Genomic DNA, 11609 nt, shown 5'->3' with positions numbered 1-11609 from the left:
GTCTGGAGCTGTTTGTATCACTGAACCTGCCTCCCCAGAAGGGCTTTCTTCCGTCAGTACTCACTGGCCGTCCCTGACCCCATTCGTCGCTTCTGCTCCCTTTGTCCTCGTGGACTGGTGGCCAATGACCCATGAGGAAAGGGAGAGACCCCACAAGCCTTTTATTGCTGTGTGGAAATACCCGAGAAAACAACTCAACAAGGAAAAACTTCTTTTGGCTCACAGTTTCAGAGGTTTCCATCTATGGTCAGGTAGTTCCACTGCTTTTTGGCCCCATGCATTGTGAAGCAGAACATCATGGTGATGGAGAGCATGTGATGGAGCAAAGTGGCTCATCTCATATCAAACATGAGCAGAGAAAGCACAATATAGGAAGGGGTCAGGGACAAGCCACAGCAGATCGCCAGCTGGGGGTCAATCCTTCAATACCTAAACCTTTCAGGAAGACACTTCATATTCAAACCTAAACAACCACAGACTACTATTCCTCATAAACATAAACAAAAATCCTCGACTATATAAGGGTAAATCTAGGATGGGACTGTAGCTCAGTGGTAGAGCAATTGACTAGCATGTGCAAGGCCCTGGGATCAATTCCTAGCAACACAGAACAATATATCTACATTATAAAATCACAAATAGCTACTTGCTAGAAAGTGCTATGCAGGCCACTGGAGGAGAACTAACATCAGCAGTCTTACACAGCTGTGGACCTATGTGTAACAATACTGACTAACCAGGCAAGATGAGCCCTTTGGTGCAATAGTGACAAGTCTATTTGGGGGTAACAAACCACTTTCTGTTTGCACTTGATGCCTACTCTATAGGAGCACACTAACGGCTACTGCTGTTATCCTTGTGGCCTCCTAATACAAGCTGGGCTATGATTATCACTACCATTTCTCCACAGTCCCTCAGAAGTGTTGGGAACCACAACCTCAGCATCATCACTTTCCCAAATGCCATGAGGAATATCAACTAGCAATTACTTTGGTGGCCCATTCAGGGGGTCATAATACCAGAAGAGGTCTAAATCAAGTTGCCACCACTATTAAAGACCTTCTGGGAGATATAGGAGTTGTGATAGCTGATCCTGGAGGCTGTACCCCACCACCACTTCTACCCATGTCAGGAAAACTGATGTCATCTCTGTAATAGTTGCTAAGAAAACTCCACTCCATTGCCACAGTTGTCATGGTCTCTGGGTCACTGCTAGGACTGCTCCAGATGTATCTACCCACACTGTAGCCAGCTCAGATGCCCCCACTCCAGTACCTGAGAAGCACCTCTCTCACCAATGAGAGCCAGGACAAACAAACCTAGCATACCTGTGCAGAATAGCAAGCAATGCATAGTCTGTCATTAGGAAAGAGGGAAAATCAGTTTTCTCCAGGGATGAGCTCCCTGATAGGTTATCTAATCCCAAGTGGTCAGTCCTAAACACATATATATGAGCAACACTAAATGCACACAGTATGTTGTATATGCATATACATATGAATGCATATATATGTATATATAAAACACAATAATCATTAAAGAAAAGGGGGGTCTTGAATTTGAGAAGGAGTTGAGGAGGCATGGGAGGAGATTCAGGGGGAAGATGGAGGGATAGAAATGATATAAAAACTGTATTCACGTATGACATTGTCAATAAATAAAAATATTATAAAAAAGAAAGTCTGCATTTACCAATCAAAAGATTACTGTGTGCAGACCTGCCCTTTCAGCTACATAAACAGCACCCCTAACACCCTTTTCAGGCTAACCTAGGACATCTGATCACTGCATTGTCCCTGTGTAGCAACACAGATCCTTAAAAAAAGCCTTGCTGGGTTGGTTTTATTTCCAACTGTTTTCTTTTGGTTTGGTACTGATCTTTGAAGCAGAGACTCATGTAGCTCAGGCTAGCCTGAACCTTGCTATGCAGCCAAGAATGATCCTGCCTCTACCTCCTGAGTGCTGAGATTACAGGTATATGATACTATGTCCAGTTTATACAGTGCTGGAGATCAAATCCAGAGCTTCCTGCATGCTAAGGAAGCATTCTGCCAACTGAGCTACATTTCCAGCCCCATTCATCTTTTCTATCCCAGGTAGATTGGGTTGATCTGGCAACAATACTACCAAGAGCTACAGGACCAGAGAATGCCAAGCAGCCAGAGACCTGTTGATGCACTCCAGAGAACTAGCAAAAACTGAGCTGAGGAAGCTACAGAATTGCCAAAGGTTACTAGCTCCAGTTATGGGGAGCTGCCAAGGGCTGCTGGGAACTGCTAACTCTAGCTGCTTAGTTCCTAGAAAGTCCTTCCCAGGGCAGCTGAGATGACTGTGAACACAAGCTGCCAATGGTACTCTGCTCAGAGCTATAACACTGCTTTGTCTTTTCACTATTTCAAATTCAAATTGAGTCAAAGAACTCTCAGCCCATTTGGAAGCAATTTAATAAGGCGTAAAATAAATGTGGCATTTTCATATTAAACCTATACTAGGACAGAGCCTAAAACAATTAAGATCGCCCAGTAGACATTTAATGTTTGTTGAATGCATAAATGAGTAAATAAGCAAACAATATTCTATAGTAGATAGCATCTCCATTTTACACACAAAGATTCAGAAGCTCATAAACACGACAAAATGACAGAATTGGAAACTAACTTCATGCCTAGTAACAGAATCAAATCATTAATATTTCAGCTTATATTTTTTTGCCATGTTATGTTCTAAAATGTGATAATGAAATCAGCAAAGGCCTGGACTCACCCAGACTTAAATTCCTTCAATAACAAAAATTGTCAGAAAAAGCCTCCAGACCGTCTACTAATAATTCTTACCATTTGGAACTCGCTTTTCAAGAACAGACACAAAAGAATGAAGTCAGCTTGTCTAATAAATGATATCACAGGCTCAAAATTCCCACATAACATGTAACTACTCCCCCATCAAAATGCAATCTGTGAAAAGGCACCCCACCAATCAACAAGCAACTTCTCCCTATAAATTCCTCAGATACAAATTGATTGAGGGAGCCAACTTGAGCTTATACCTCTTGGTCCCCTTGCTGGTTGGCTGTGCAAAAAAACTTTTACTTTTAACAAATACCCAAAGACATAGGATTCCCTTCTGTGCAGATCAGACAGTGAACCCTTGTTTAGTTAAAAAAAAATAAAAATAATTCAAAATGAACAAACAGCCGGGCGTGGTGGCGCATGCCTTTAATCTTAGCACTTGGGAGGCAGAGGCAGGTGGATCTCTGTGAGTTCAAGGCCAGCCTGGTCTACATAGTGAGTTCCAGGACAGCTGGGGCTACAGGGAGACCCTGTCTCAAAAAGACAAAAAGAAAAAAAAAACAATGTATCAAGATTGAGGGATATAGATAGCTAAGCAGTGGAAAATCTTGGGATGCATTCTTCTAGAAATTGGCAAACTAATCCTAGAGTTCAGATTTCAAAGAACCAGCAAGAAGCAAAACAACTTTGAAAAAAGGAAAAAAGGTAAGGCCATTTACTATGCTATAGATCAAGACTCTGTGCTATTGGGCATAAAAGTAGACCTAAAGATCAAGGAAAATAATATGGAGACCAGAAGACAGGCTTATAAATCCACAATCAACAAATTTTGGGCAAATTATTTCAAAATATAACAAACAATGATGGGACAATTGTATATACATACAAGAGAGGGATTGAAAGAAGACCTTTTAGCTTACTTCATGTCTTACACAAAACTGAGAATGAATTTTAGGTAGAAACAATGAAATTTTAGAAGAAACATTGGGGTAGGCAAGTAACTATAGATTTCACAGATATGACATGGAAAGCATAAACAACAAAATATTATAATAATAAATATAACCATCAAAATTTCCATTCTTAAAATCATATTGATTAATAAAGTTAAAAGGCAAGCCACTGTCAGAAAGAAAATATTTGGCATATGTATATGTGTGCATATATGTATGTATGTATGTATGTGTGACATATATACATATATATGGTATTAGATTTTGAACATAAATAAACATGAGATGCCTCCCAAAGGCTCCTGTGTGGAAGGCTTAGTCTCCAACAAGTGTGCTATTTGGGGAGGAAACTAAGAAGTGGAGCCTATCGTGAGGAAGGAGGTAAGTGGAGCATATCTTTAAACCATATCCTGTCACTGGCACCTTCCTGTCTCCTTTCTGCTTCTTAGCTGTCATGTGGTGAGCAGCCTCTGTTTCAGATGTCTGCCACCATGATATTCTGCCCTCTCTTGGGCCCAAATTTATACATTTTACCTATGAATGCTGACTAACTTAAGGATACCAGAGGGACTTTAATTTTCTTCATTTAATATGAAAATATTCTTATATTCTTATTGGTCAGCAAAATGAGATACTGATAAAATGTGGATTACCTAATATTGCAACAGATACAACTCTAACCATTAGGTACACTTTGGAAATTTTTTCATCTTCACTTTATAAGCACAGAGTATTTCTATGTCTGGGTGGGAATGGGGAAGAGGGAGTTGCTGTTGTTTTGTTTATGTATAAGTGTGTTTCAAGTAATGGTAAATAAATGAAATTTTTCTATATCCAGGGTTAATGCTTCTATTAAATGTAGTTATACTTCAGAGGCATGGTACTTTAGGTTTCTTTAAGTACATAATAATTACTGTCTCCAGGAGAAACCCTAACTAGGTTTTTAAAAACTTGTTCTCTACCTAAATGTGAAGTTTTCAAAGACTCCACTGGTTGACTGAAAATACCACTTGACTTTCTTTTAGTGAATGTCATTGCTTTTTGTTATGATATAAGGAATTAGACTTGCATTGAAAATGAAAAGCGATGGGTTGGGGATATATTTCTTCATTGGTATATGCCTGTGAAGCACGAACAAGACCCTAGGTTTGATCCCAACAATGCACACACCTGTAATTCAAGCACTTGGGAGGTGGAGTCAGGAGGATCAGAAGGTCATGGTCACCCTTAACTATATACTAAGTGAGAGGCCACCTTAGGATACATGAGACCCTGTCACAAAAATAAATAAAAAGGTAAAAAAAATATTTTACTACATGAAAGAACAAAAAGGTCCTACCTGTTTCAACCTCATGAAGAAAGTCTCTGTGAAAGTCTTCCTGCTGAAATACCAAAATCTCTCATTTGCAGGGTACACCCGAACTACTGTCTCCAGGAGAAAGCGGACAGGCTCTACCACCTCCGTGACTACCATATCCACTGCCACAGTCATGTATACACGTTTATCTGTAGTAGAAAGTTTCTGGGTTTTTATATCAGCTTTATTATTCCTTGAGTATGGAATAAAACAAAATCTTCTTGATTATAAAAGAATTAAGGTTCTTTACAATCATATTAGCGTCTATATATTTATTTTTTAATAATTTACTGTCACTTTAAGTAAGCAACGAAGTAGTCCAAAACTGTTTCTTAGGGACTAATTATCCTATCTTAATCAAGTGTCTAAATCTCCTGAAAGCTGTCTTTTCCCAGTCTCCAAATTAGATCCTTAATATGAAAAGTTTAAATAAGGATTGTGGAGTAGAGCTCAGTGGTAGAGAACTTGCCCAGCAGAAGAAAGGCCCTGGGTTGGATCCCCAGAACCACAGAAGATAAAAGTAAATAAAATTTTGAAGATATATTTTATTCTAAAACTATCAGGTTTCTTGAACAATATCTAGAAAATCACAGATTTATATTTTGAAACTAAAAACAGAAATAATAAAAAACTGTTGTTTCTTTAGTAACTTATAAATCAGAAGAGCTAGTTGATCTCTGTGTTAATGTTGTATGAGTTAGAATACAATTTAAAATTTTTCCATATGGTGTGAATTAAGAAAAATTTCTGGAGATTTGTCAATACTCTTCATAAAACATACTTACCTTTGGAAAAATCATTAGGTCAGGAAGATGGCTCTGTGGGTAAAGCCACTTGCTCTGCAAGCATGAGGACCTAACTTCTAATCCTCAGAATATATATAAAAAGCTAGGTATGGTTGTGAATTCCTGTTATCCCCATTACTGAGAGGGCTGAGACAGGATGATCACTGGAGGCTGCTAGCTAATAGTCTAAGTCCAGATTCAGTGAGAGACCCTGTCTCAAGTGAGTAAGGCAGTAAACTGACAGAGCAAGACACTGGAAACCCTCCTCTGGCCTCCACACTAGCACATAGGCACATGTACAAATACACACATGCACCACACACAAATAGCAAAAGAAAAATCACTAACTAAAGCTTCAAATAGTTCCATGATATATATACATATATTATATATATATATATAATCTCATATATATATAAGTGCATTCATGTATTTGTATATGTATACATACTATTTACATTTATAAAATTAAAGGCCTAAAAATGTTTTTAAAAAACAATGACATGCTATCAAGTTTTTACTTATTATTTAAAATGTACTTGGTCACAAACTTCCTTGTATTTAAATCTAGAATATTCTAGGCCAGTATCTTTTTAATTCCATTATGACAGACAGAAATATGAATTTTGTATTATTTCCTGCTTGACATTTAATGAGAGTTTAGAATCTATGGCTTGGTTATACTATACTATTGTATAATATCATTGCTTCTTAACTATTTTAATTTTTTTATTTAATAATCACATGATTAGGAGAAGCATTTCATTACAGCTTTAACATATTCAAAAACAATTTTCAGAGCAAAGATACATCTCTTTCAAAAGTGGCTGTAAATTTTTAGGTTCACAGTTGAAATAATATAGCTATACAATACTGAACTCAGTATAAACCCTGTAAGACATAAAATTAATTGAGGTTTTAGTGTGTAAAAAAGATCTCCATTTCATTTTAAAATATACTGTTTCCTACAGAAAGACTCATTTTTAATGCTACTAACACTTAGATATTGGCACATCTCTGTCCTATTGACCTATCAAATGGGGACAATGGGGTACTGAAGGCCCTACTATTAATGAGTTGGGACTAATCTGGGTCTTAAAGTCCTGTAGTACTGTTTTTATGAATTTGGTTGTACCAGAGTTTGGTGAATATATGTTCATGATTGTAATATCTTCTTGGCTTACTGTTCCTTTGATCAAAATGAAGTGACCCTTTTTATCTCTTCTGATTAGTTTTAAAGTCTAGTTTATCGGATACTAGAATTGCAACGCTTGCTTTTTTTCTTAGTACCATTCACTTGCTATATTTTTTTCCATCCTTTCATCTTATGGTAGTACCTGTCCTTGAAAGTGAGATGAGTTTCTTGCAGACAACAAAAAGATGGGTTTTGTTTCTTAATCGATTCAGTCAACCAGTTTTGTCTTTTGACTGGGGAATTCAGTCCACTGATATTTAAAGTTATTAATGAAAGATGTGTATTGAATCCTGTCATTTTTATTTCTGTTCATATTCCTGAAATAGCTGTGCATTTCCACAGTTATAACTTCACTGACTTTCTTTCCGTAACCCCTTGGGTATAGTCATTCCTTTCTTAAGCTGTTTGTATTGCTTCAATAACTCTCTGAAGGGCTGGTTCTGTGGACTAGAATTCTTTCAGTCTATTTATGTCATGGAAGATTTTTCTTTCCCCTTTGACTACAATAGACATTTTGGCTGGGTAAAGTAATCTGGATTGGCATCTGTGGTCATTTAGAACTGGGAATGCTTTGGTCCAGGCTCTTCTGCCTTTCATAGTTTCCACTGAAAAGTGAGCTGTAATTCTGCTGGGGTTTCCTTTATATGTGACTTGTTGTTTTTCTTTTGCAGTTTTCAGTATTGTCTCTTTGTTCTGTACGTTTAGTGTTTTTACTACGATGTGCTGTGGAGTTTCTTTTCTGGTCCTGTCTAATTGGTGTTCTATATGCTTCTTGTATTTGTAGGGGCATGTCTTTCTGTAATTTGGGGGAATTTTCTTTTACAATCCTGTTGAAGATTTGGTCCATGCCATTATCCTGAGATTCTTCTCCTTCCTGTATACCTATGATTCGTAGGTTTGGTCTTTTTATGGTGTCACATAATTCCTGCATATTCCATTCTTGTGTTTTCTCAAATTTTTTATAATCTTTACTTGAGTGGTCTAATTTGTCCATTTTATCTTCCAGTCTTGATACTCCGTTTTCCATTTCGTTTATCCTATTAGTGAGGCTTTCTCCTCTCATTTCTAATGGGCTTACTGAGTGTTTCACTTCCTTCTTCATTTCAGCGTATTCTTCAATATTTCTAACTCTTTTCCGAATTCATTCAGAAGTTTATCCCTATCTTCTTTCAGTTCTTTGATTTCATTGTTTGTGCGTTCTTTAAATTCACTGGATTCTTTTATCACATTTATAATTGTTCTTTTGAGCTCTGTTCGGTCTAGGGGGTTCTCACTGTACTCCTCTACAGGACTGTGGGTACTTGGTGGGGATATATTATTTTGATTTTTCATGTTATTATTTTTCCTCTGTGACTCTGACATGTGAATTTCTTTTATAGATTCTGGTTCTTGTGTGAGACTCAAGCCTTCCTTTGTTGAATTTAGGTCTGCTTCTTTTTGTAAACTTTATGTGCCTTTGTGGTTTACTTGTTGGACATGAAAAGGTGGTGGTTTAGGCTTCAGGTTCTCTCTTTTAATTTTATATTGGAGTGCCCAATTGCTTTCATCTTCAGGAGTTCCCACAGAGGCCCAAGTCAGTTGAGGATCAGATTCTCTCAGGCTTTCTCCTAAGGTCTGGATCCCTCCAGGAAAGATGGTGCCCTCAGGAATTTGGGGCCTAGGCTGGCCTGGGAGCAGGGCCCAGGAAAGATGCTGGTCTCAGGAAGCTGGTGGCTGTGCCACCCAGGGATGTAAAGGGAGATGGCGGCGGGAAGAGGACCCAAGGGCTCCTGGGGACTACCACCAGGAGGGAGGACCTGGGCTGGTTTGGATGCAAAGGATCAGGAAGCAGTGGGGATTCTGGGCCAAGAGGTCAGTCCAGGAGTCTGGGGTGCAAAGACAAGAAATGGGCCAATACCCAGGCTAGGAGGGGAGCTGGGAGGGTGAATGAGCCTGGGGGAGTCAAGGCGCAGTGGGTGCCGCTAGACTTACCCAGGAAAGGTACTAGCACCAGGACTCCGAAGGCTGTGCAGCCCAGGGAAGCAAAGGACAACTATTTTAATTTTTAAATTTCTGTTATGTGTATGGCAGCTAACAACCATCTGTAACTCCAGTTCAAGGGTAAATGGATGCCCTCTTCTGAATTCCATGGGCAACGCACAACACGGGTGCACTCACATACATGCCAAGCAATACACTCATACACATAAAAACTTTTAAAGAACTGTTTACTAGCCTATATTTCTCAATTTTTGTTTTCTTTCTCAATGACTGTAAAGAGAGAAAGTTATGTTATTTAAAAGGATATCTCCAAAAATAAACTATGCAATTTGTTGCTAAAAAAAATAAGGTTGAATTTTTTTCTTCCTGTCATGTGTTTTTGTGTGTTGTGTGTGCATGTATCTATGCATGTTCACATGTATACGGACATATGAGTATATGTAGGTACATACACATACACACACGTACATGCATGTGAAGCTCAGAGGTGAATGCTGAAATCATCCTCAATAGCTCCTCTACCTTAGCTTTTGAGCTCCAATATGGCTACTCTATCTGGCCAGCTTGCTAGAGGGACTCTCTCTTCCATCACAGGCTGGAATTATAGGAGGGCTGCCATACCCATCCAGCATTTATCTGGATAATGGAGATCTGAAATACCAACCTCTTGCTTGTTCTGCAAGTGCTTTAACTGCTGAGCTATCTCTCCAGTCAAAGCTGAATATTATATAAGTGTGTTTCTCTTGTATTTCAGTCCTTTGAGATGGCATAACATGTAATCAAATGCATGTAAATTATGGAACTAGTAAAGACTTTCTTTAAGGAACACAGAAACTAGTTATCAATTTACTGTTCTTTACTAGAATAGCTATTTGCATATTCGTAATCACTGGTGTTTCCTGTCTCTAGCCAAAAGTCATTTGAGGGCATAAACTAAATACTATAAAACTAAATGCAAAAGAAATTGATGCATTATATTCTAAATATAAATGTTTATAAATAAATAGAAATAAGCAATCCACAAATACTTGGATAAAGCACAGAGAAAAGAATTTCTGTACATTAGACATGGCAAATAAAAAGGGAAATAAACAGGGAAAAGAATGTTACAAATGAAATCTTCAATGTATACTGCAAGGATCTCAAAAATCTAAAAACTAGAATGAGTAATTAGCAAAAAATGTAAATCTATAATGCTTAAAAAATAATGATATGCAAATTTCTAAACTCTATTTGCTTTCATCTTTCATCTTCCATCGCTCTCATCCAAATAAAACAACTCTATAGTAATATACAAAACACAAACTCAAAAGCCTTCTACATAAGCAAATAAAATTAATGAATGTGGCTTTTGGAGTAATTCTTTACAAACTGGTGAAGGTTTTCCCCATAGAAACATAATATATGAAAAGGAAGTTCAGAAATATTGAACAATATAAGTAACAATATTTTCAGTTTAAATAAGCATCAGGACTTTCTAAAAACTGTAACCATAACAAAACAAGATTTCTCATAATAAAAAAATCTAAAGCAATAAGAAATCTTTTAAGAAAAGTCACCTTTTGGGGTTTCTTCATTAAGTGCCAGAAATATTGGTGCATTAGGGTTCCACATGCCAGTGATGACATAGGCTCTGCCATCATAGCTCTTTCCCATGGATTCCTGTAAGAGTTCAAACAGGAATCACTGATAACATACACAAGAAAATCTTGTTAATTTACTAAAATTTGGATTTACAAATCAAACAGGGGCTTAAATTTTACTGTAACTTTTTTCATCTACAAATGTATTTCTTTTAATATTAAAATCTCATACAGCTATCATCAAACACAGTTTCTACAAAAGACATGTACCTCTTACATGAAAAAAGGCATAACCCATTCACACTGGATCACAAAACTGTAATATTGTTCTAGTTATATTAAAATTGATCTTATGCTTGCTTTCAAAATTTCTATATATACAAGACTACAATATAAAATTACAGACAGACCAATTAATAGGTAATCATAGGAGCAAACAGTAGCAACTTTTTCTTAATGTTGTAATTTTAATATATTCTTAAAATGTTAATTTATTTTATGGCAGCAATACCTTCAAACTTAATACTTTTCTATTATCTACAGGTAAACAATAAATCACTATTAGGAGACTAATTTTGGTTCATAATCAACAAAATATTCATTCTCACTTCCTCTCCCCATCCCTCCCTTCTAGCTTACTCTTTTTCCTTTATCTCCTTCCTCCTTATCTTCATTTTAATTTTCTTACTAAGCTAGCTCTGGAATCTTACTAAAGAAGCTAGTACTTTCTACAGGGAAGTCAAGGCCACATATAGGTTGTGCACGTGTGGGGAAGAGAGGGAGATAAAATGATGTCTCATGGAAGACCACCACAAAAGTGTACAAACATGTACAAATACAAAGGAATAATATCTACAAAACTTTCAGTTTTCTGTATTTCTTCATATTATGAACAGAGTGAGAAAAGGGGCAGACCAAAACAAAGGAAAAAAGGGAAAAAATTCCCATTATTAATACCTCAGACATT

General features: G+C 37.2%; 1 protein-coding gene across 5 annotated transcripts in view; it reads right to left on the bottom strand.

The window, feature by feature from the left end:
* Nucleotides 1-11609, bottom strand: part of Rabgap1l (RAB GTPase activating protein 1 like) — an 848174-nt gene that overhangs the window by 653317 nt on the left and 183248 nt on the right. For all 5 annotated transcript variants that reach the window (XM_008826096.2, XM_029560173.1, XM_017796360.2 and 2 more), the window contains exons 9-10: nucleotides 10619-10721; nucleotides 5082-5248 (exon numbers count right to left, since the gene is read on the bottom strand). In XM_008826096.2, the coding sequence (XP_008824318.1) occupies nucleotides 5082-5248; nucleotides 10619-10721 (270 nt within the window). The remainder of the gene's footprint in view (nucleotides 1-5081; nucleotides 5249-10618; nucleotides 10722-11609) is intronic.

Source organism: Nannospalax galili, unplaced genomic scaffold (genome assembly GCF_000622305.1).
Source record: "Nannospalax galili isolate Female #2095 unplaced genomic scaffold, S.galili_v1.0 scaffold429, whole genome shotgun sequence".
Classification (NCBI taxonomy): Eukaryota; Metazoa; Chordata; class Mammalia; order Rodentia; family Spalacidae; genus Nannospalax; species Nannospalax galili.
The sequence above is the reverse complement of the archived record's forward strand: the minus strand, read 5'-3'. Positions and strand labels throughout refer to the sequence as shown.